This window comes from Aspergillus clavatus, genomic scaffold (genome assembly GCF_000002715.2).
Source record: "Aspergillus clavatus NRRL 1 1099423829791 genomic scaffold, whole genome shotgun sequence".
Classification (NCBI taxonomy): Eukaryota; Fungi; Ascomycota; class Eurotiomycetes; order Eurotiales; family Aspergillaceae; genus Aspergillus; species Aspergillus clavatus.
Genome location: NW_001517108.1, coordinates 1,889,144 through 1,913,353, shown reverse-complemented (window position 1 = coordinate 1,913,353; position 24,210 = coordinate 1,889,144). Strand labels below are relative to the sequence as shown.

General features: G+C 50.9%; 5 protein-coding genes across 5 annotated transcripts, besides 3 other annotated features; 2 read left to right on the top strand and 3 right to left on the bottom strand.

Moving 5' to 3' along the window:
* Positions 1-31: 31 nt before the first annotated feature.
* Positions 32-2,767, bottom strand: ACLA_074040 (elongation factor 2; the record flags this gene model as incomplete). Its single annotated transcript, XM_001275792.1, has 4 exons — positions 32-49; positions 117-1,880; positions 1,952-2,607; positions 2,722-2,767. 4 exons carry the CDS (start codon positions 2,765-2,767, stop codon positions 32-34), a joined length of 2,484 nt encoding a protein of 827 aa, XP_001275793.1.
* Positions 2,768-4,552: 1,785 nt separating this feature from the next.
* On the bottom strand, positions 4,553-14,286 carry ACLA_074030 (putative fermentation associated protein (Csf1); the record flags this gene model as incomplete). The annotated part of the gene is made up of 3 exons (XM_001275791.1): positions 4,553-14,084; positions 14,139-14,174; positions 14,225-14,286. The coding sequence occupies 3 exons, from the start codon at positions 14,284-14,286 to the stop codon at positions 4,553-4,555; spliced, it is 9,630 nt and encodes a 3,209-aa protein (XP_001275792.1).
* Positions 14,287-14,991: 705 nt separating this feature from the next.
* ACLA_074020 (OSTA/TMEM184 family protein) lies at positions 14,992-16,975 on the top strand (the record flags this gene model as incomplete). Its single annotated transcript, XM_001275790.1, has 5 exons — positions 14,992-15,003; positions 15,155-15,247; positions 15,303-16,316; positions 16,370-16,725; positions 16,792-16,975. The coding sequence occupies 5 exons, from the start codon at positions 14,992-14,994 to the stop codon at positions 16,973-16,975; spliced, it is 1,659 nt and encodes a 552-aa protein (XP_001275791.1).
* Positions 16,976-18,043: 1,068 nt separating this feature from the next.
* Positions 18,044-19,444, top strand: ACLA_074010 (uncharacterized protein; the record flags this gene model as incomplete). The annotated part of the gene is made up of 2 exons (XM_001275789.1): positions 18,044-18,167; positions 18,225-19,444. 2 exons carry the CDS (start codon positions 18,044-18,046, stop codon positions 19,442-19,444), a joined length of 1,344 nt encoding a protein of 447 aa, XP_001275790.1.
* Positions 19,445-19,512: 68 nt separating this feature from the next.
* Positions 19,513-19,547: a microsatellite.
* A 606-nt stretch (positions 19,548-20,153) lies between these two features.
* Positions 20,154-20,188: a microsatellite.
* Positions 20,158-20,188: a microsatellite.
* Positions 20,189-20,661: 473 nt separating this feature from the next.
* On the bottom strand, positions 20,662-24,067 carry ACLA_074000 (KH domain protein; the record flags this gene model as incomplete). Its single annotated transcript, XM_001275788.1, has 7 exons — positions 20,662-21,525; positions 21,593-21,790; positions 21,856-22,220; positions 22,278-22,602; positions 22,660-23,121; positions 23,177-23,458; positions 23,540-24,067. The coding sequence occupies 7 exons, from the start codon at positions 24,065-24,067 to the stop codon at positions 20,662-20,664; spliced, it is 3,024 nt and encodes a 1,007-aa protein (XP_001275789.1).
* Positions 24,068-24,210: the final 143 nt, after the last annotated feature.

The following is a 24,210-nucleotide window of genomic DNA, read 5'->3' as shown; positions in this document are numbered from 1 at the left end:
TGAAGACCTATCAGGCGGGTATGGAACATTTTTACAGCTTGTCGTAGTACTGTGAAGGGTGAGGAGTTAGTACCAATTGCCTTGGCAGAGATGTAGGGGGAGACAAAAAAACTTACGTTTTCATAGCCAGGGACCTGCTCCTTGAGACCCTTGCGCTTACGCATCTCCATAACGACCTGACCAGGCTTGGTGGTGGGGTCAAGAGGAGAGCCGCCGGGAAGGACAGCCCAGTGGTCGAAGACGGACTGGGGGAAGGCCTGACCACCGGTGGCCTGGCGGAGCTCACTGGGGAAGCCGAAGGACTCGTTGACGGGCAGATAGGCCTTGACGGTGAAGAGAGGAGTACCGGGGCGCTGCTCCTCGGTGTAGACGTGACCACGACGGCGGGTGAGGACACCGTAGATACCACCCATAGCCTGCTCGGGAACCTGGATCTCGACGTTGAAGATGGGCTCGAGGAGACCGGGGTCGGCCAGCATGGTAGCGGCGTACAGGACACGACGAGCAGTGGGGATGATCTGACCACCACCACGATGGATGGCATCAGCGTGCAGGGTGACATCAAGGATGTTGAAGCGGATAGCACGCAGGGGCTCCTCAGCAATGGGACCCTCACGGGTGGCCCACTGGAAACCAGAGACGAAGGAATCCTTGATTTCGTTGAGGTACTGGACGGCCTTGGTCTGGTCAACCAGCAAGTTGGCACCGGTGGTGTCGGGGCCGAAACACCAAATCTTACGGGCATCGGTGACATCCCATCCGAAGTCGTCAGCAAGGACACGGGCACGGGCCTTGAAATCGTCACGGGGGGTGATCTTGCCAGCCTCGATGGCCAGGGAGACGTCCTCACCCAGGGGCTGAGCAGTGACGTAGAGACGGTTGTGCTTGTTGGGGGACTTGGACAGAGCAGTCATGCTGGACTCGCCGCTGACGGTCTCACGGTAGGAGACGACAGGGTCGGAGATACGGAGAGGAACACCGGCGTGGTCCTCCTCGAGATCCTTCAAGCAAATCTCGAGATGCAGCTCACCGGCACCGGCAACGACGTGCTCACCGGACTCGGAGATGAAGGTCAGGACGCAAGGATCGGACTTGGACAGACGCTTGAGACCTTCGACCAGCTTGGGCAGATCCTGGGCGTTCTTGACCTCGACGGAACGCTGGACGACGGGGGAGACGGAGAACTTCATGACCTTGAGGTTGTGGGCAGTCTCGGAGGTGGTGAGGGTACCGGACTTGAGCAGGAACTGATCGACACCGACGAGACCGACGATGTTACCAGCGGGAACATCATCGATGGGCTCGACGAAACGGCCCATCATGAGAATGGTACGCTGAATGTTCTTGACGAACAGATCCTCCTTCTTGCCAGGGGTGTAGTTGGGACCCTGGATACGGACCTTCAGGCCGGACTTGACAATACCGGAGTAGACACGACCGAAAGCGTAGAAACGACCCTTATCGGAGGTGGGAACCATCTTGGAGACGTACAGCATGAGAGGAGCCTTGGGGTCACAGTCACGGATACCGATGGCACACTCGTCATCGAGAGGACCCTCGTACAGAGTCTCGGCACGGTACTTCTGGGCAGTGACGGGAGAGGGCAGGTGGATACAGATCATCTCCAACATGGCATCAGCGGCAGGCAGGAACTTGCGCATGACAACCTTGAGCATAGCCTTGCCAGTGAGGTCCTTCTCGTCGCTGGCGAGCTTGATGTCGAGCTTCTCAACAAGGCTCATGATCTCGTCACGCTTGTCGTTGTTGACAGCAGCGAAGATCTTGAAGATGGGGTCCAGGATGAACATGTTGAAAGCACGGTTCTCGGGCTCACCGGTCTTGGTCCACTTCTTGGTCTTGGGGTTGAAGTAGTTGTCACCCTGTGGAGAGTGGTTAGTCGACTATGCTCAAAAACTATCCAGTCCAGTGGCTTTTTTGCTTTGGAACTCACCCAGAGACGCTCAAGCATCTTCTTGCGGTCAACGCCGAACTTCTTGGCGTACTTGACGGCGAACTGGCGGACAGTGAAGGCCCAGCCGTGGAGACCGGAACCGAAAGCAACGGTACCGCGGTCGGGGTAGATCTGAACATCACCGAGAGCCTTGTCGAAGTAGGTGGCGATGATGACGTTGACGGACTCAACGGTACGGGCGAAGGACTGGTACAGATCCTCCTTGGAGACCTGAAGCTCGAGCAGAGCACGATCGACCTTGTTGATGATCAGGACGGGCTTGATACGCTCGGTCAGGGCCTGACGCAGGACGGTCTCGGTCTGGACACAGACACCGGAGACACAGTCGACGACGACCAGGGCACCGTCAGTGACACGGAGAGCAGCAGTGACTTCGGACGAGAAATCAACGTGACCGGGGGAATCGATCAAGTTGATCAGGAACTCGGCACCATCGACCTTCTGAGGGATCTCCTTGAGATCCTCTTCATCGGGGAACTTGGCATACAGGGAGATGGCAGTGGACTTGATGGTGATACCACGGTCCTGCTCATCAGGACGGGTGTCCATGTAACGTCCCTCACCGGCCTTAGCGGCGGAAATGATACCGGCACGCTGGACCAGAGAGTCGGAGAGAGTGGACTTTCCGTGATCGACTACAACCCGCAGTCCGTTAGTATTTGTAATCAAGATTTTACCAGTTCATCGCCGAAAAACCGGCCATCGAGGGGAAAAAAAAAATTCCCCTATCTGGTGTTGATTGTACATACCGTGAGCAATGACGGACATGTTCCGGATGTTGGCCGGACGGTCCATGAGGGACCGGATCTATTCTCATTGTCAGTTAAAAATCGTCCTTTCATCCTTTGTTCTTCTTCTCGTGATGGCTTCGCTCGACGGTCGGCTCAAGACGACGGAGACGGTGGGGGACGCAACGAACCTCGTCGATAGTGAAGCTATAGCACTCATGTTAGCAACTTTTCATGAATTACTATCCTCAAGGACATGTACAACATTCCAATGGAACATTCTTGCAACACAGGGTTATACATACTTAACCATCTTGACGGTTTTTTTTTTCTTTTCAAAGCCTTAGAGGCGGGGTTGTGTGATAAGGTAGAAAGGTAAAGAGGGAGAAAAGAAAATCAAAAGCAAGAACAGAAACGACACACAGATGATCAGGACCGAGGACTAGCTCGACCTGAATAACTTGAATAGGACAAAGGACCTATGTGCGCTGCTCTAGGGAAGAGGGCTGAGGTGGAAGGGAGAGAAAAGAGAGAAGAGAGAGGGAGAGAGGAAGAGGAAAGGTTGGTGGTGGTGGGAAGAGGGGGAAAAAAAAGAGGGAGGGAAAGCGAGGTGGGGACGCTTCAATATTATTTGTGCAGCCAAAAAAAATTCATTCAGAGTACTCCGTACAGTCGTCGGGAATTTTGCAAGGTGGGATGTGCGTTTTACCGTTTTGGTTGTCCGCTTGCCCTGCTGTCTGGTACTGGCCGTCGAACCGGCTTACGGTACACCAACGGATGCCTAAGGTACCTACCTCATTAACTATCTATCTATTTGCCCCCCCCATCACGACTCTAGACTCTGGAGGTCATGATAGCTATCTACGGAATAGTAGCTTAGATACCACGGGGGCAAATGATTCCTTGCTGTATGACAGAGCTACCTAGCTACCTAGGGAGTCCGACTCGGATACGTTTGCCAGTTGACTCAACTGATACTAGAAGGTACCCTATGAGAGAACCAAGCTGCCTGAGCTCCGACCTCTCTGTCCGTGGTTCTTCTTACCTGTTGACTCAACCTGTGACTCGTTGTTCAAGCAATCTACCAGAGCTGTAGAACCAGAAGCTACCAGTCACAGCTACATGTTTTTTCGCAAAAACTCTCTCTTTTGGTTCTGTGCTGCTGCTGCCGCTGCTCATCAAGCAGGGTGGCGTTGTTTGCGGCACTGATATCATGATGTGCTGCACGTTGTAACCCATCTGTATCAGTAGTACCCAGATTACCCCCACCTGTCCTGCCGACGACACACTTATTCGTTACAAGAAGTGTACTAGACGTCCCCGCGCTAGACCGGGAACCGTTAGCCTCTGCACGAGAAACGGACAACGAGGAAATTTTTGAGAGTCGAGTGGTCAGCCAGCCAATGGCAGTGCTGATGTCGACTTTTGTTCCACCTCACCGCCCAAGAGCGGAGTTAGAAATCAACGAGATGAAGCTTAATAATAGGTATTGTTCGGGTGGCATGTTACGATACCAGTACAGATCTCCCCTCCAAGCTCCAAGCATAGAAAGTCTATCTACAGTACAGTACACAGCAGCATTTATGTAAAGATGTATGTAGGTAGGTAGATAGGTTGATGCATGCATGCAGGTCTATGTATGTCGGTTGGGATGATTAAAGTATGTACATCAATGGATATATGTTCTATGCAGGTTATCAGAGATAACCGTAGAAGAAGAAGAAAAAAAAAAAAAAAGAGTCTCTGACTCTCTACAGTCCGTACCCCACCATGAAACGCCGGCTCCATGCCCAGATAACAGTGGTCGGTAGAGTGTATATTAGAACAACAGCCCAATACGACAACCGAAAGATCATGATGATCCCAAGATCTTGCCATATGCATCCTCGACCTCCTTGGCAATCTCCAGCAATGTCACAATAATGATCTGGTGTGTGATGTTGGGCAGCTTATCCCGCTGAAGTCCGATCCATTCTAGTGGTGGAGTGGCCTCACCCATGTCCCGTAGCTGCGGCGTTTCGATCACCGGTGGTTCCAGTGCCGTATAGGTGTACTTGGATTGGGGCACATTGACCACTGCCGTGATCTTCTCGTCGTGTTTGTCACCATCCCCTTCTGTGCCCGGCGCTCGAGTAATACGAACCGCCGAGGGCTGCAGTGGTTTGCCGAGTCGAGACGTCAATGCATTGGAATGCCGCTCCCACATGTCCCGGATGAAACTAATGCGCGAGTAGTTCCAGCCTACATCCACTTTCCCCTCGAACGTGCTGCGGAAGACGTACTCGATCCGTGGGATACCCGGGGTCTGCCAGGTTTCCATACTGGCCACTAACCGGGGCACCTTGAGGATCGTGCCCCCGCGCGACCCAATGGCACGATTGGCGATCTCGCTGACCAGGAGTTCCTCAATGTCCGCAGACGAGGGTCGGCTGATTCCCGACAACGCGACACGTAACTGTCCCAGAGTGAGGCCCAGCGCACTGTGTATTTTGCCGTCCTCGGGGGATACGTTGAACCGTGCCTGCGCATCATGCGCTTCCAGTTTGAAGATCTGGTTATCAAAGAAGGAACTGGGGAAGACCCCAAGATTGACCATGTTGATGCTGACAACGACCCCGGTGTGCAAGGATATTGGCGCCTTCTCGGATTTAATGTCCTCCGCCTTCTTGGCCAGCTCTTTGGCTTGAAGCTCCATTTTCTCAGTGAACACCGATGTCCTCCTGCGCAAATACCGCTCAACTTCTCGCAAAGACGCCTCGTACGCTGTCTGTTTGTCTTGGGCCAGTCGCTGCCAGGCTTGAATCAAAGCCAAACATTGCGATGCAGTCAAACTGGTACAGAAGACCTGAACTTTATCCCCTTCCAGGATGCTGAAGAGCCGTTCTTTGGGAACGCCATTGGTACCTCGAACGTTATACATCAAGAAGTCGAATTTGGAAATGTTGGCAACCAGGAAAGGCTGCCATTCGAAAGAGACCTTGGCCTGTAGCTCCTGAAACGCGATAGAGGCTTGGATAAGCGGCACGGAATGGACATCAGGCGTGTTGTCTGGCCACTGGATCGAGGTACTGATCTTCAATGCCTCGAGTTCGACCAAGCCACTCATTCTGCCTTTACTTTCGATCACCGTAGATTTGAAGCCAATGGAAAGCGTTTGTTCCCGATCGGAGTTCTTCTTCGAAGATACCCACAGATCGTTGACAGCCAGCTGTGCCTTCCCCAGCGAGGAGCCCAGATCAAGCTGAATCTCCAACTTTTCGATTGCCACCGCGCTGTTCCAAGGAAATGCTGGCGCCGCGGCTACTTGTTGGTACCGCTGGACAATGTAAGCTTGAGGCTCTGTCGATTGCGGTTGGAAGGCCGGGCCAGCATCGCTGTCCTCGGTTGAAGGGACCCAGATTTCCTGGAAAAGCAAAAGGTCTTGCACCTGCTTTGCATTAAGCATCATCTGCATCGGGCTAATTCGTAGCACAGCAGAAATGCCATTCGAGCTGCTCAGGTGCTTGCTGTTCATCAGAGACACGACGATAGACTTCACATCGAAGCTTGCAGTAGACTCATTTGAATATACGTGCTTCACTGATGCCTGCAGAGAGTTGAAAGCAATCAAAACTGCCAGAAACCTGCCTTGTTCATGGGACTGGACTGTGTTGATCGTTATGTAGACATTATCAAACCCCGCTGTAGCCGCCACCCTCGCGATAGGCTGGCAGCTCAAGCTGAACTCTTGTTTCCGAATTAAAACACCGACGTTGACCTTGCACCGCCCGAAGATTGAGGCCGGATCTTTGGTGTCAAACGACGTGTCCGGCATCAACTTTTGTGGTTGCAACATGGCAGCAGTTGATGGCTTTCTCAGCTTGTCCTTGCCTTCCATAACCTCTTTGATAGTGGACGTCATCTGTTTGATCAATGGGACAAGGGTCGGGTACAAGACGTTGGACGATGCGTCGATCTTCAACTCCGCATTCAACGCCGACGCATCTACGCCATTGTCCTCAAACTGGACTTTCAACGCCACCCCGGGAGCTCTAAGGGTAGCAGTGGTCGCCGCATCACCGTGAACGTATTGACCGTATTTCGCTTCGGATAAACGACTCCCAGTCAGCGATGCGGTCAACAGGGTCTGTTGGTCATTTGTATGTCTGCTTTGAAGAGAGAGAATAGCACCTGCAAAGTCAACATCAACTAGTACAGAGCGGATGCGCTTATTCCCAAACAAGGAGCGCTGTTTGTCACTTTCAACAGATGGCCTTGCTACCAGCACAGAATCCGCTTCACGTATGGTTTGGCTAGCTGAAGCAATAGAGTCCCGTATCATACTGGCGGGGAGAATGAAATCGGATGTTGCTCGTATGTCTAGCGACTTTCCCGCTGCCTGGAAGGCAAGTAGAACATCGTTTCCTGTCGACGAATATGCCACGTTGAAGACCAGCTCTGGCATGAGGGCTGAATTGAGGGAGCGCTTCCGCCGATTCTCGGAAGATGGGACCATTTGAAGCTGCATGTCTTCGATTCGCAATTTAGCAGCGGTGCTTCTACTATTTGACAGGTCCACGCGTTTGATGGAAAACACAAGATCATCCGGCTCCCGCCCCGATCTATGTACAGGTGCTGTGGACATATTCCAGCCAACCTGTATGTTGTGTAGATCCAACGAATATCTGTCTTTCAAGAAGTCCTGGGGACTTGATTCGCCGGGCACTTCAATCTTTGGAACCTCTGGAGCATGAGCGGTTGCATCTGCGTGCCCACGATGGCGCAATCGCCTGAGACGCTTGACCTCCTGGCTCAGATCAAGAGTCTTGATGCGGTCCTGAAGATGCGCGGCAATATCAACAACAAGGGCAGCCGTTTCCGAAAAGAGCTCAAGCTCGAACTTCTTGCTGCTGAGATGATATGCTCGCCTTGACTCTCCATTTTCACTGGTCTCCGACAACCCCTGGAAATTTGCCTCCATGGCAATGCTGCAATACGAGTGTGTTCCAGATGAGTCATTTTTTCTTAAATCGAAGCTGATATTTGAGGCATCGAAATCGATTTCTGGAAATTCCATCGGTCGACCGTTATCCAATCCATTGTCAAGTCGTATGCGCATCATTCCAAGGTTAAAGTCCATATCGGCAGAGTACCCTTTACTGTTGAGCGCCGGCGCAGTTGCGTGAATTTTGGTGCCTGCCATGTTAAGACGAGCCTTGTAGAGGAGGCCATGACCGCTTTGGGTCGCTTCTTGTTCCCGGGGATTTTTGTTGAGAGCGAGGGTTTCACCAAGATGCAGTTGCAAGACTTTGCCGTTCTGTTTAAGGTCTGACACTAAATGAGAGACCTCGGGCTTCGTTAAGGCACCCAGAAGACTTCTTACAGCATTGGCCTCTAACCGAATGAGCTCAATAGTTGCATCAACCTCCACCTGTGTACCGCTGGATGGCCTGCTAACCAGAACGCGCCCATTGATGGGCGGTATCTCTAATTGTGACAAATAATGGCGTCTATCCCCTTCGATGGAGAAAAATGTATGTGAGTTGCTCTTGAGGTCGAAATCAACCTCGATCTTCGATCCCATCCGTGGCATGACTGACATCCGGGCAACCTCACCAGATATGACATATGTGAGGGACGGTAGAACGGAGAAACTCAACCGGTAATCATCTAAGAACATCGCGATGTGGAAATTGTTGAGAGCTGGCTTCGTCGCTATCGGGGTTTCTTGCGGCTGGGGTTCCGGTAGCTTGATGTTCTTGATGAGCTGGTGGAGGTAGCGAATCTCATCTGCTATCACTCGATCTGCTGTATGAGCCAGACTGGCCGGATCTTCTTCCATGTCATATCGAAGCTTCCTGCATGATCCAGCTACTTTCCATTCATGTATCAAGGTCGACTGTCGCTCCTCGGAGACACGTGAGCAGTAGGCATACGGGTCACTGATTCTCCAGGTCATGAGAAGCTCAGAGAGGCTAGAGAGTTCCGAGGAACAGGTCTGAGCACTGAGTAGCACACTGAGATTCTTGGTCTTCCCTGTTTCGCTCGATTGGTGAACCAGCGAGCTCCTGAATCCCCTGCTGGCCAAAGCCAATTTGACATTGATGCCGTCCAATGTGATAAAACCCGTGTCAACTCCGAAAATGAATTGAAGCTCATTGTCTTCCAGAATCTTGTCTTTGGTTACTTGAGTAGAAGCTGCAGATTCCAATTTGATCGGAGATATTGCCTTCAACACACCTTCAACAAGATCGAGAATCTCCCATCTCAGACGGAGCCCGGCAGATGAACAATAAGACTGCGAAATAGTCACGTTCTTCTCGCTTTCACCGACCTCCGGCTGAGTGCCCTTTCGTGTGCTGACTGTCAATCTAGATGACAGGTTCTCAACGACGAAATCACTCTCCTTTGGTCCCGGATCGATGGAGAAGCGAAACCCTTTAACTGTGAGCGACAACGCTATCGCTGTAATATCGTCTGAACGTTTTTGCTCGAAATCGTTCCAGATCCTCCGCATCACATAACTCTTCTGGACATGCGCCAGATCCCAAGCGCGCCACTGATCGAAAGCTGACAGCACAGTATCTTTTGCATTCTCCGGCACTGAGAGACGGGTGTCTAGACAATCATAGGCCAAGTCGAGCTGTTGCTCAGGTTTCAGGTGATTGTAGACATTCCGGACACGAGAGATGATCTTCCATGAATCATGCTGCCGTAGATGAGTAGGAGCGACTCTGAGGACAGGAGAAATGCGCGTAAGAAAAGCAGGGTCAGGAACCTTTCCTGCACGCTGTGCAAGGGAATGTATAATGAATTGGAGTCTTCTGCTGCTTATTGAAGAGCTATTTTGGAACGATGAGGCAACAGAGTCAAATATGGTCGTTGCTCGACGGACGAGGAAAGCAAGGTGCTCCACTGACTTCGTGGAGGTGACGGTGTCGAAGGCTCGGATCTGAAGGCTCGACCGAATGGTAGGTGCTGTCACCAGCCAGAAGTTTGAGTCTCCAAGCAGACATCTGAATTCAGCTTTTTCTTGGAATACATCTGCTCGACCACCAGTGACGAGAACTGCAAGATTCTGAGCTGCTGCATGAATGGTAGAGTTCTTGCTGACTCCAGTCAGTAGATCGCCCTTCTGTCGTGCAACCCTTGTTCGCAACTCGGTTTTCAAGTCAGAAACTTCGATGCGATACTCGTCTCGATACCCAACCTCGTATGTCGCGGAAGATGCGGACGAATTGGTCATCTTCACGACAATGGAAGGGGTCCGGATTGCGAAGCTCGTCGACTTCTTTGGGTGCTTCATTGACTTTTCATACCCAATAATGTCGGAAGCAACGTCCTTCTGCAGAGAATCGATTATTTCGATTGGATGACTCGGCTGCAGTTGCTCTATCAATGTAGATAGCATGAACAGAAATTCAGGAGAGCAGAGACCTCTTACTCCCGAAGGTAGCTCGCAGAAGAAGTTTGTGTATGTCTCCCCATCTTCCTCGAAAGGCGAAACGAGCGGATCAAACCTCGTTACCGGCATACTTTCTCGGGTAGCATATTCATTAAAGATTTGGGGCAAAGGGAGCTGAGAGGTATCCAATAAGATCTTGCAAAGAGAAAAATTGGGCATCATCCAAGCATTGGGAATTGCCGGTCCAGTTGTTGAGCGTAATTCTTTCCGGTATTGTCTGTGCTTCTTGGAGATGAAAGTCTGACCACCACTTTTCCAATTTGCCTGACTATATTCTTGGTCATCCTCAGCCCCTAACTCAGAATTTGGTGCAGGATTAAGATTGTCGTTTGTCCTATGCCGGTGAGCCATGATGCTCGAAACATTCGAAGAAAGGATGAAGCTTCTTGAGCTTCGTTGGCTCGTGTTATCCAAAAGACTTCTCGCAGATAGAGAGAAAGAATTAAAGCGCCTCATTAGAGGGTCCGGCATCAGCGGCATTGGGATTGTTGGTGGAGCAAGATGATCACTGAATACGTGGGAAGACTCGGGGTCAACGTCCTCCCAATCAAAGATAAGCCATGGTGTTCTCTGCGTCCTCTGATCGTGCACCCTGATGTGTTCTTGCTGCAATTTTCTGCCTTCAATGATATCACATCTCCGCTGTGCCATTCGCAAGTTCACTGTGGTCTGAAACAACGCGAGAGGAGGCACATCTAGTGGGGGCTCTCTGCCTTTCGGTTCGGCAGCACCGTTGTCAATGGCGGCGATAGAAAGATCTGGTATGAGAAGACTCATCCGTTTCGAGAACGAAGCATTGGCCCAGTCATTGAATTTTGTAGTAATGGGGCCTGAACTGAACATTATCGCACCCTGGTCCAAAAGCACTGATATATGAATCAAGTGTATCTTGGCGCGGAGAAAGGTGACATCGTGAAGAGCGATGGGTACTAATGGTTGAAGTGCATTCTCTTCATTGTCAAAGGACATATCAAAACTTTGGAGAGCTGCAGTTAAACAGCCCAGAAACTCCGGGTGGCATTCGCCGAGGATGCGTCCTACTTCGAAATCCCAATTGCAGACATAGGTTGGCTCCGCTGGAGGCAAGCCAAACAACCTGTGACCATGAACAGTGGCCCCATCAATGAACAACTGGGTGTCAGATATGACTGGTGGCCCATGGTTTTGATTCCATTCTAGGGCTACCTTCAGAGGTGAGAGTGAGAATTGCATATCCATGTAGTAGTTAGTAAAGCGTAGATCAACCTCCAAGGAAGGTGCCGTGAGCCTGAGACACTTCAGCTGATCGTATAGATTCTCTGGAAGTAGGGCGCAAGGATTATCAACAGCAACGTGGACTACCACATCGAGGTCGTTCGACTTCCGATTCGGATTGATCTCTGCGTGGGAATCCACTCGTTCCTCGGAATGTGCTAATTCCTGGAACTCTTCAAGCGTTCTGAAATGCATCTCTTCTCCGAAATAATTGTCCTTGATCGTCATGAAACTCCTGATAAGAAAGCCAAAAAGATAGAGTCTTGGTGATGATCCGCCAATGTCAAGCAACAATGTGTCTGTGAGATCCGATGAAGTTGAGAGATAATAATCATATGTCCCTTCAATAGACAGATTCTCAAGGGTAGCAGTGGATCGGCTCTTTAGAAATGTGTGTAAGGTATCCCACAGTGGCGATAGGAAGTCAATACCACCATCGTTGAGAATAATATTGAACTTCACGGCATTCTGCTCAGGTTTATAGGTGGTCAAAGGGATCAAGACGTCAGAAGTCAGGGTTTTACCGTTGATCACCAACATTCGATTGTCATCAAGGTCAGACGGATTGCTTATAATGTTAAGATCATTGACGTTTATGTAAAGCTTGATATTGTCAAAGGACAGGCTGAGGGTATAGGTGAAAGGAACGAATGTAAAGTAGTCCTGAGGAGGGCCAGAGGCCCAGTCACTCACGAGGTCAGTCAGGAGAAATATGTGATCACGTAAAAGAAATAACTTCATATCGTGACTCTTGACATCGAACTTCCAGGCCCGAAGACTGTTCCAGCAAAGAGGATTCGAAAGATCGCAGGTGAGGAACTGCCTGGAGCATTCCCACAGTAATGCATGGTTGACACTCGATGACAACTTCGATTCCCGAAGGTCGAGATCAAGTGAATTGCTGAATCCACTAGGACTCGAGGCTACCATGTCCATGGTATAGCTAACAGTAGAATCGGCCGCTACACGAAGCGATAGCCAACCAAACGGGCGAATGTCAGGGCCCAGGTTACTTTTGTCACCTTCGGCAGCACGCGATTGTCCCCTCTTCTGCTGCTTCTTCAGCTTAGATGCACCCCTGATTGCATCAGCTCGGCCTTTCCATTGCCAGTCTTTCGACGGTTCTTTGGTTGGAATACGCAAGGTTGTCTCCTCGCTAATTTCAACGCGTATCTTGAATAGTGTGTTTATTCTCAGATCACCAGGTGCTAGTGGTTTGGAATATTGAGAGCTCCTATATGCGTTTGGGAAAAACACATTCTGCAAGCCAACACGCTCCCTGTCAGCCCAGGGCCCATAGTTTATGGACCCCCCCTCAAGCTTGATGTCAATTCCCCATTCTGGGGGTGGAGCTCCATTGATGGCAGTGGAAGCTGTAGAAGTAGATTCTTCCCGGGGAAGCTGCTGAGAAACGACACAGCCAGGAATATCCCAGTAATAGGTGATATCCATGCTGGGACTGTCAAGAATTGTGGAGAACCTTGCATACTCGACAGAATGCCACTCTTCGTGGTCATCCTGGCTACTTTCATCCAGGTACCGAGACAAACCGGCCCAGCGAATATCGTTTCGACCATCTGCCGGGTTCCTTGCTGTGTCTGTATGCTTGTCGTGGATATGGAAAGACTCCACTGAGGTTTGAAAATAAGGAATTAGATCCCGGATAGTGTGCCAGACTCTTCGTTTCTGAAACTGATAACTGAATATCGTGTCCCTCCTGCGCTTCGGCTCGGACTGATCCTCCCGTTTTGAGCTCAATCCGTTGGCGGCGCCAAGCTGATTTTGTTTGTAGTCGGGGTTCGGCCGCATCTGTATAACAGGATGTTGGATTTGAAAGGAAAATATTTGCCTGTAGAGGTCGAAAGGGCCAGCGTTGCACGCTTCTATAAGGCCAGTTCCACTATCAAATGTGGTCGTCAAAACAGACCTTGTATTCTCATTTCCAACAACAATGGCACCCTTGTCGCATGAAACTCTCAGTGGCAGGAGTCGAAGCAGTCTCGATAGGCTCTCTCCGATTTCTTGCGCGCGGTCTGCCGCATTTTCGGACATCGCGCAATCCCCTTCTGTCTCATTTCGGTCAGGAATCCGGCCTGGGCCCGTCGTAACGTCAGGCTTGTGACTTGCCTGACCGGTTTCCTTTGGACCATGATGCAATGAGTCTTTTTCTTGACCTTCGGATCTGCCAGGAACAGATTGGTCAAACGAGTCACCCCCCTCTGCTGCGTGTCCGAAACCAGCAAGAATACTGTCGTACGCTGGGGTTCGATTGTATATGAACCATTCGAGACCGTATAACTGAATCGCAATGCGACATGGAAGGTCATCCGTCCGCTTCAGTCCTCCATTTTCCCCTCCCGAGTCGCTGTTCTTGCTGCTTCGGTCTGCCCCGTCGGCTTGATCGCCAGTCCGCGTAGCTCCATTACTTGAGTTGAGCGCCGATATATCGGTCTGCCTGACGGTGCGCTTCCAATAATGCCATGTTATAAACCCTCCATGTACGAAGATCGTTTCGTTCACTCCGTGGTATCGGATGCCCTTGAAGAATATCCTTCCCCCTATTAGCGATATTTGGAGCGCATGGATGTCGACATATGCGCGATAGTAGTGCCAGGTATACGCGCGGATTCCGTATGACAGGAGGGTTGCGAAAAGACGGTTGAAGTAGAGCAGGAAGAACAGTACGCTAGTTTCTCATTAGTTGGTCATTCGTTATTGCGCGGAGATCCCTTGGACGTACAGAATACAGGACACGATCAGTTCGAGGAGAAAGAACCTGGACCCTTTTTAGCAATGTCAATGCTCACCGTCAATCGCGCTACTCACCAGTTGAAGCTGGGATCGGGGGTCAAAGATAAGGTTGTCAAGCTCGTGCTTGCGCTCGCCATCTCTTCAATAGTCTACGACCGCTAATGGCCGTCAACATGGCGACTCAGCAAGACGAGGGATGTCCCCTAGAATGAATAAATTGTGCTAATATACACAGACTCGAACGAGTCTTCATCTTATCGGAATGAAATTCAAGTAGAACGTATTTGGAGGAGAGATCAAAACATATGTTGTTGGAAAGATCCCCCCCCTCGGTCTTGCGATAAATGAGGCTAGGCGGTGTCGTGCCTACGCAATGCCGATTGCTGGGCACGGGACACCCATCTCCATCTCCTTGGTTTATCTCTCCAGGCAGAGAGCTTCGTCTGTATTGTCTTTCGATTTTCGCAGGAAGATTTTCCGAGGGTGGATAACTGAAGGTTCTTTGCCCACTGATTCGACAGTTATCTACGTCCGATCGCGTATGATCATGCTCTGAGCTTCTTTGTTATCGCACGTCAGATCGCAGCATGCTTTGCGGGTCGACCAAGGAATAAACGCACGCGGTCAGGAACCGTGAGACCTCCTTGACAATGACTTCAGGTTCTTCGTCGGGTGGTACAGGCTCTAGCCTGGCACGAGCAGTGGTGATAGTTGCTGGTGTTTCGTCATTAGTGGCTTCAATGCTGTCGATTCTGTGAGTGTCGCATTCCAATCTCCGTACTACATGACCACTTTCTGAGAAATCTATGCTAACGTGTACCTGTTCGCCCGTCTAGTTCTATATGGCTTCAAACGTACGATGGATCTTGATACTGACACCTCCGACAATACGCTAACTTGATTGCAGCAAAAATTACCGGAAACCGTTGCTCCAACGATATGTCGTTCGGATATTGCTGATGTTGGTATTCGGTTCTGGAAAACATGAGCTCATAAGCTGATTAGGCCAGGGTCCCAATCTATGCAGTTTCCTCTTGGGTGAGCATAGTTTCGCTCCGAGCATCCATGTTCCTAAGCCCGATTCGTGATATCTATGAGGTATGTCCATCCAGTTCTTCCAGTTTGTGCGTCGATGCTGACATCTGCTTCTCAGGCGTTTACGATCTATACATTCTTCCAGTTACTGATCAACTTCCTCGGTGGTGAAAGAGCTCTGATCATCATGACGCATGGACGTCCTCCAGTTTCGCATGCGTGGCCCCTGAACCATTTCCTTCCGAAAGTTGATATCTCCGATCCGCACACATTCTTGGCAGTCAAGCGTGGGATTCTCCAGTATACATGGCTGAAACCTATTCTTGCACTTGTCTCTATCATTATGAAGGCGACTGATACCTATCAAGAGGGCTATCTCGGGTTGACCTCCGGGTATCTCTGGACTGGCATCGTTTACAACGTCAGCGTCACGATGAGTCTTTATTCGCTTGCGATGTTCTGGGTCTGCCTGCATGATGACTTGCAACCATTTCGACCAGTTCCTAAGTTCCTGTGTGTTAAGTTGATCATTTTCGCCTCTTATTGGCAAGGCTTTTTTCTGTCAATCCTGCAGTGGCTGGGAGCTCTCTCAAATGGTGTGGCAGGATACACGCCGGACAACCTCGCCGCAGCAATCCAGGATAGCTTAATATGCTTTGAGATGCCATTCTTTGCCTTGACTCACTGGTATGCCTTCTCCTGGCATGACTATGCCGATCCTACCATTTCCGCCGCTCGGTTACCTGTTGCGTACGCGCTCCGAGATGCCTTCGGAATCAAAGATCTGATAGAAGACACGAAGATGACTCTTCGGGGGGAGAATTACCAGTACAGATTGTTTGACTCTGGAGACCACATCATCCCACATGCCGAGTCCAATTCTCGCGTGAAGCGTGTGATGGACGGCATGCGGTACGAGCGGGGTGGGAAAGCAAAGTATTGGATCCCCAAGCCGGGTGATATCAACAGTCGAACTCCGTTGCTGGCCGAGGCGGAGTCGAGCAACCAGAGCAGAAGGGGTAGCACGCTGGAACGCTTCCGCTCAAATAGTAATCTCGAGGAGACCACTCTGGACGCGGGTGACGAAGCGTTATTCACTCAGGCTCGCGCACTAGAATTTGGAGACTGGAATGTGAGTTTCTTCGCAGCGGATGGTGAATGTTTTCGTGGGTTAACTGCTTTTAGTATCCTGTGATCACTGCCAATGTAGTCCCAGGAGACCAACGGCTAGGGTCTACCGCAGCGTATCAGCAAGTTGAGCACCGAACCGAGCCAGTTAAGAGAGCTCGGAAGCACCGAAAATCTCGTCCGTCAAGCGATAAGAACCAGCGACAAGAGACCCCAAGCCAATCTCGAAGTAACAGCTCCAGAGGAGCGCCTTCTCTTCGCCGTGGCCCAAGCTCCTCTGCATCCCATCATTCCCATCGTAGTCAATTGGTCGATCTTGTGGTCGAGAATCAAGAGGCTGAGGAGGAGGAACGAGCTCAGGTCCAAAGAGCCTTTGGTTCCACGTGGGTCGAACCAGAACATAAGCATTTCCAGTGAGTTCTCCGCTCGCGACGCACCTCACATCATATAATCGACAGCACTGACTACTGGGCCTGCAGAAGACCTTCTGGTCAACCAGTCGGCGAGGAAACCGATGCAGAACAGCCCGCACAGGGCGACAGCACCTTTGTTGAGAACACAGAAATCGCCCATCAGAAGAAAGAGGATGACGATGATGAAGATCCAAAAACCCGCATCTGGACTTATGGAGGGATGGAAGAAGAAAATGTCTGGGGTCGGTAGATAGATGAGGCTGGCTGCATCTATCACAATAAGACAAAACAGCTGCTCATGACGAAACGGCCCATGATTGTGTTGATTTCATAGCAAAGTTTGAGATGACTCTTCAAAGAGACTCTAGTATATTATTGATATTGTTATGATTTGAATAGTAGGCGAATGAATATACAAAACATGAACTGGACGATAATCAAAGCCAACAAGATCATCCAGAACGGAGCATCCGCCATTGGATAACGAATGACGATCAGGAAGATGGTGTTCATCAACAAAGAAAGACCCTCCAATCTATTCGTGTCACTTATCAATTTATGCAGTTGTACTGCTTGCTCCTCAGTCCTTCTAGTTAGCTGCTACTATCCACATTCGACTGCACTTGCATTCGCCATGGCTACGTGGTGCTAGTGATGGGAAGTCTTTAGCTCGTGTTGCTGAGCAATGACGGCGCCTTTTTACGCGCCCTCCACCTCCCATCTTCCAGTCAGGCACCATTTCTCCCAGACAGTCGCGGGATGCGTTGTCGAGCATCCCTGTTGGTCAATGTGATTGCTCGAGCACTGCCAGCAAATTAGATGCAGATCATACTCCAGGGATGTCCGAGATGGAGGCCTGCGAACCGGTGTGACTGGCCTCTTTGCAGCCTCGTGGGAAATTATTAGTAGATAACAGTTTCCCTGGCTCATCAGACGATACTGGAATGGGGATCGGTGGTGCACCGTTATGCAGGAGAGCCATCTGTTTCCTCCTGAGCTGCCTGCATGCGGCCCTGCAGGTCGTGCACTTTGCGTGTGTACTCCGTATATGACCTGGTGGGATTTCCCCTCAAGCAAGAAAGAGGTTGGCTTTGTTTTTTGTTGGTTGAAAGGACTTGGGAGCATCCAGCCTCTCGCGGGTTTGGAGTTGGTGAAGGATATCAAATCAGCTGGTCTGTCTATTGGGCATCTCGTTGGATTCATTCACTCTTTCACTATTGCTTTGCTTTCTTCTGCTCCATTCCTCTTATTCCTTCTCTAGTATTCTCGCGCTCTTTTCCAGAGGTGATGGAGAAACAGCTTTGAAGCTCTGGCAGTAATGAAGCTGGTTATTGAACAGGCAGGATCCTTATTCACCGGTTGGATTGCCTCCTGCCTGTCCTGCTTGCGCTCTGAAGACAATGAGCAGAGCTTGTCTCGTCGACAGGCGATGAAGTCGCAGGGTATGTAAGCATTTCTGCAAGGTGCTTTCTACTGGCGCTGACATTCCTCTGCCTCAGGTGTCGAACGGGAGATGAGGGTTTCTCATACCCAACCTCATCTCATAACCCCAATGAAGCTGGTGGTTTACGATGACCTTCCAAGTCCAGGTCCGCCACCGCGGACATCATCCCTGCCATCCTGGATCGCGGAAGGACGAGACATCGCATCGCGGGCCTCGAACCGGGCCAGCATGTCGCTGAAGCGGCAGTCAACCACCCCGTTGAGAATCAGTGCGCCAACAGACTTCCGACGGGTCGATACCTCCCAGTCCTTCGCTTCCAGTCCAACGGAGTTCCAGCCGCTGGTGCTGAAGATCCATACTCCCGGTCATCGTCTATCGACTCTACCTACCTTTGACGATTTCTCTCCTGTTGGCCAGCAACCTCTGGCACGACCCAGCAGAGCTCTGTTCTCTCCCACGGACAACCCCCGTCTCTCTCGCACTCGCTCGCACCACCCTACCTCATCCGTCCAGTTGACACGAAAACCCGTAGGCTCTGGATCGCGTCGATCCTCGCTAGCCACCCTGGAGCAGCTACTGGACAAGCAATCTCCATCAGTGGCAAGCCCCCTGCTCCCCCATTTCTCAACTCGCTCCTCAACCGGCACCGGCATCAACATCAGCGTCAGCGTCAGCGACACTTTCACTCCCCCTCAACACAAAAGGCACGCCTCAATTCCGAGCTACAGCAGACCCCCGCCGCCACCACCAGTCGCAGAAGACGAAAGGCAACAAAGCGTCCCCAAAACCCCACCCAAGACTCCCCTGCAGGACAGGCCTCTCCCCTCCCTCCCAATCCCCAGCAGCCCATCCACAGACTCATCCTCTTCCTCCTCCCACCAACACTCTCATTCCTCCCCCGCAACAACCCCAGAAACGACCCCCTCCCGCACCGGCCGCGTTACCCAATGGCTCTTCCAAATAACCCCCTCCTCCCCTCCTCCCAAACACCCCAAAAGAAGCGACAAGACCACCTTTCGCACACGCACCCGCGCCCGCGAAAGCTCAAACACAACCAGAACCAGCCTCAGCGGCTCCACCGCCGTCTCCTCACCACCCACCCCTTTCTCCTTCGAGAAACACCCCGAGCACCTCCCCCCAAGCACAGCCCGCGACGCACCGTCCCACCCAACCATCCACGAGAACGCGCCGCAGTTCCGCTTCGACGAGCTGTCCTACCAACACCAGCACCAGCATCAGCATCACCGCCGGTCAGCCATCGGCGTTGCATTCTGATGCCAGGAGCTGCAGGCCATCTCGTGATTCAGTCTATCCAACCCTAATCATCCATGTTTCTCACCATATTCTGTTTTTATTTTTTATTTTTATTTTTTTTTTTGCCCCCGCCCTTGGCTGTGCGTCGGAGAAGCGGACGCGTTTAGGCTTACATGGGTATGTGTGCTTTGTGGTTTTGTGCTGTTCATGCATTGCGACGGGGTCACCCACCCAACGACCCCCGTGATGCAGCCTGTCTGCATGTTGATGGATTATGATATACCGGATACCCCCTCCCCCAGTTCTGACCCGCTTCTCCACTTGCGACGTGCATAATGCGTTTGTCAGATGAAATTTAGGTTGCAGGATTAGAAAGAAGATGCATTGACATGGCATGACATGACATAAGTACGAGGTCGAGAGTAGGGAAAAGACTATGTAAACTTGGACCGGAAGCGTAGGAAGGACTTAGTGCTGATCTATCAATATAACTCTGCTAAGCTCGACCAATGTCAGTTACGAGGAAGAACTTCATGCCAAAGAAACCAGTCACTCTTATTCTCTCTACACTTCAAGGTCTTGGGATATCCGTGTGCGTCAAGTCAAGGTATATAGAACGATCCAAAAAGGGAAGGGGAAAAAAAAAATCAAAGCAAGCAGTCAAAAAGGGAATGAAAAACCGATCTCAAAACTCCGCAGTGGAGAGAAAGAAGCCAGATAGAAACCAGGGAAGAAAAAAAAAAAAAAAAAAAAAAAAAAAAAAAAGGACATGCAAACACCACCATACACCATCATTCCACTTGGTATCATATATTGAATGTTTGAACGAAGATTCGACCCTCCAATGTTGTTTCCCATGTAAAAAGATTTCGACATTCCCACATCTCTCCCCGTACACTCCCCTGGAACGGTATGAAGACAAAAAGAAAAAGAAAAACATCGAGAAACAGTGGCGTGGAGACAATTCACTAGAAACAAGAAAACTGATCTTTGGAAATGAATACATCCAGAGTGAGATGCGTCTCATTTATTCTCCTGGGTTTCCCCTTTTCATATACTCCTGATATCCCTCTTGCATGCAGTCTGTGGTATCAAAGGACAAAATGGAATCAAACCGAAAAGAAAAACAGAAAAACCGCTGGAAGCAAAAAAAAAAAAACAAAAAACAAACAAACAAACTTTCTTGAAACAGCTGATCAAGTGCCTTGGGGTATAGTGCTGCAAACTGGTATCTCGATTTAACGCGGTGGCCCAATAGGAGCCGGGTATCCAGAAGTAGAATTGGAAGTGCTAGGACGACCACTGTCAAAAGATGCGCGGACGTCATGCTTGGGCGTCATGTCGCCCGGCGCGGTACCGAATGGAAATTTCGTATCAAAACGGGCTGGCCACCCATTGCTACCACTGTGGCTGTGGCTGTGGGAGCCTCCCAGAACGGGTAAATCGTCCTCGGGAAGATTCACGCCCGAATCATTCCAGGGATTGCGATAACCACTATCCCGAGACTCCATGGAGACAAGAGACGCCTTCGAGGCGTTGCTGGACGCATGTTTGAAAAATGAGGCCGGTGAGGCAGAATGATTCTTGCGGCCGATGAATGAGGAGAAAGATGAAATGCTGCCGGGCTTCCGGAGCCTCTCGAAGATCGATCCACGCTCGCTCGTTTCATCGGAAAAGTTGGGCCGTGTCGGAGAGTCGGTGACAATTGGAGCCGGAGCATGCTGCAGAAGCTTCGAATCGAAGAAGGGAAGAGACTCTTCAAATGAGTCGGACTTTGGGCGTGGAATGGCGCCCTTGACCGTGGTCGCGTCGAGACCATGCGCAACAAGTCGAGAGATCAAGAAGTCAATCGCATCCTTGAGCCCTCCGGCATTGTTCCGCGTGTATCCGAGCACAACCCGGTCCTCGGGAGCAAATGTCGGCGATGCAGACCCACCCTCCGAGGAGACTGGGGTTTCGGGATTGCTATCTACCGAAGTATCGACTTCATATTGCTCTTTGAGTTTACAGCAAACATCGTCGCGGAACTCGACGGACTTGAAGAAGTCGCGCAGCTCGTGAGAGCTGTGGAAAAGAAGTTCGTGACTCTCAGGAACCATTCCCTAGGGAGATCAGTCAGTTTCATGGTAAAAAAACAATCAAAGATCGGTGGGAATTTGGAGCACTCACCAGCAAGGCATCGACAGCCTGAGGAACCTGGTACTCCGGCCCAGAGATAGTCACAACATCGCTCGCGAGCTCGGTGCTTGGGAACTCAATCTTGCAATTCCACTTCTTCTCCAGCTCGTCAATCTCCGTAATGCGAGCGAGCAGCTCACGGTGATACAAGCGATTGATAACGACACGCTCGGAAACATACTCGGCATCCTGTGAAGTGCAAATGAGGATTGGTCCCGTAAAGTGTGATCTGATAGTGAACCTGTGAAACTTACAACTTTCTCAACCATGTCCATGATCTCCTGCTTCACTAGGTCGAGGCTCTGAGCATTGCGAGCTGGAGTCCGACAGATGACATTGTCGACCTTGATGTCATCATCTTCCTTGCCCATGCCGCCGCGATCCATCGCATTGGAGAACTTGACGAAGACGGAATATTTCTTCATGATGCGCTGGATGTGCTGACCCCCAATTCCAATGATCCGTTTGTGGTATTGATCGGGAACATGGAAGGAGATAGAGGCGGGCATCTCCTGCTCCACAAGATCAAGGCCGTTCTTCGTAGACTCGTACTGATTGCCGCAGACATCAATGTAGAAGTTGTATTCGTTGAAGCCGTCGAAGATGATTTGGACGTTGCCTGACGAGAAGTCAATGAAAACAGTTCCCCCAAGAGAAGAGTGGAGATAGAACTAACTTTGTCCCATGATCTTGTTGATCTTGCCATTCTTTTTGCCACTAACAAACTCCTTGTGCTCATTTGCAAGCTCAATCTTTACACGCATCTGATATTGGCTTCGTTTCACGAATGGAATTTGGTTGACGACCATCATAGCGGATTTCACGGCGTCATCCGACCCGTTGATGGTGAACGTGAGATTGTCGAAGCTCACCTCGGCACCCGAGTTGGTACAAATGTCGGACAGCATGGTGCGGATGTCGGCGGCAGAAGGGGCGCGGAAGCCGCCTTGAGAGGGATCGGGCATGATGATCCACCAGGATGCACTGTAAAACTGGCCAGCCTAAAGAAAGTAGTCAGTACATAGCGACCGGGTACTGGATTTCCGTCTCAAACACACCAAAGCCATGATTTCCCGCACGGTGCGCTCGACGTGAAGAACCTCCGTGCCTTGAATCCGAACAAGACCCCGTTGGCTGCCGAGTTGCGGGAACAGAACGTAGGAACCGTTCATTTCCATCACCTTGCGGACCTTGTCCAGTCGATCGAGCAGGATATTGTCAATCTTGTTCGAATTGACAACGACATCCTTGACGTAGATCTTAACGCCCATCACCAACTCCCGCAGCTTCTGCTTGGCTCTGGCTATTTGTTCCTGGGTATCACCTGTGATATACACCTCATCCTCGCTACGGCGGCGGGCACCTGGAGGGGTGTAGCCGAAGATCCGGGGGAAGGGCGGAGGGAAATAGATCGCAGTGCCAGTGGCCGCTTCGATGAGCTTGATATTTTTCCGCGTCCGACCACAGACCAAGGTGTGCATGGTCAACTCCAGTCTCATGGCATCCACATGACGTTTAAGCTAGCATTGTTTAGTAAAGAATTGTGTAGCGGGACCGGAAGAAAAGGAAACATACGATCTGGTCAATCATGATCAAGACTCTAGTCTTAGCATGTTCCGCACTCTCCATGTCGCCGTAGATGGACACCCGGAAACGATGATCCAACCCATTGTCCGAAGCGTAACCATAGGACGACGCGACAGTACTATCCGTGTCGCGGAATTTCGGGCTCAACAAGAAGATATCGGTACCCGTGTAGGCGGCCAGGGTATCAAGGTGCTCCAGTACACTCGCTCGGATGCCTTTGGTCGATCCATCCATCATCAGATGCATATCCACGTCAACGGTCGCACATCGCTAAAAAAGACAGAACCGCAAAGATTTAGCCAGAGAACTATATGAGTCAAGAATAACGTCTGCCATGAGTGTCCTACTGACCAGTAAAATGGGTGTCTCATTAAGGACCCGTGCGCGCATCTTGCGCACCGTTTCTCCGTCACCCGTGATGCAGACATTGGTCACCAAACCTTGGGGCCGTCGCTGTAACGACGGCACCGCCTTGGGCTCTGAAGACGTGACGGCCGCCTCAACCCTACCGTTACTGGACTCTGTAATCTGACGACATAGTCGGCGCAGGGATTCGACGTTGCTGGCGTGAACAGGCAGGTTGTGGACCGGAGTACCTTCGGGGGTTCCTTCGGGAAAGAACCAGCGCTGCAGAGCGCCTGGACTCGCATGAAGCACGTCGTCAATGTCGGGACCGGCGAGGGTGGAGGAGAAAGGAACATTGAAAGACAGGTTCACGGTAGGATCGATTCCAGTCGGGGGAGTCATAGGAGGAGCGCCGTGGGGTCGCCGAAGAGAGTGGGAAGCCATGTCGGTGTGAGGTCTGGACATGCCAAAGGTCGGGGTCATTCGCTCCCAACCATGACGGGCCTGGCCCGTAAAGTTGGAGATCTTGTGCATGACCAGGGAGGATCGAATCTCTGACCCCTTGAACAAGTCGAGGGGAAAGAGAGAGGAAAGATCAGAAGGGAGGAAATGGCGGAAGTTCCTTTTTTTTCCCTCTATTTTCCCTTTTTTTTAGATTTTTTGTGTCGGGAATGAGA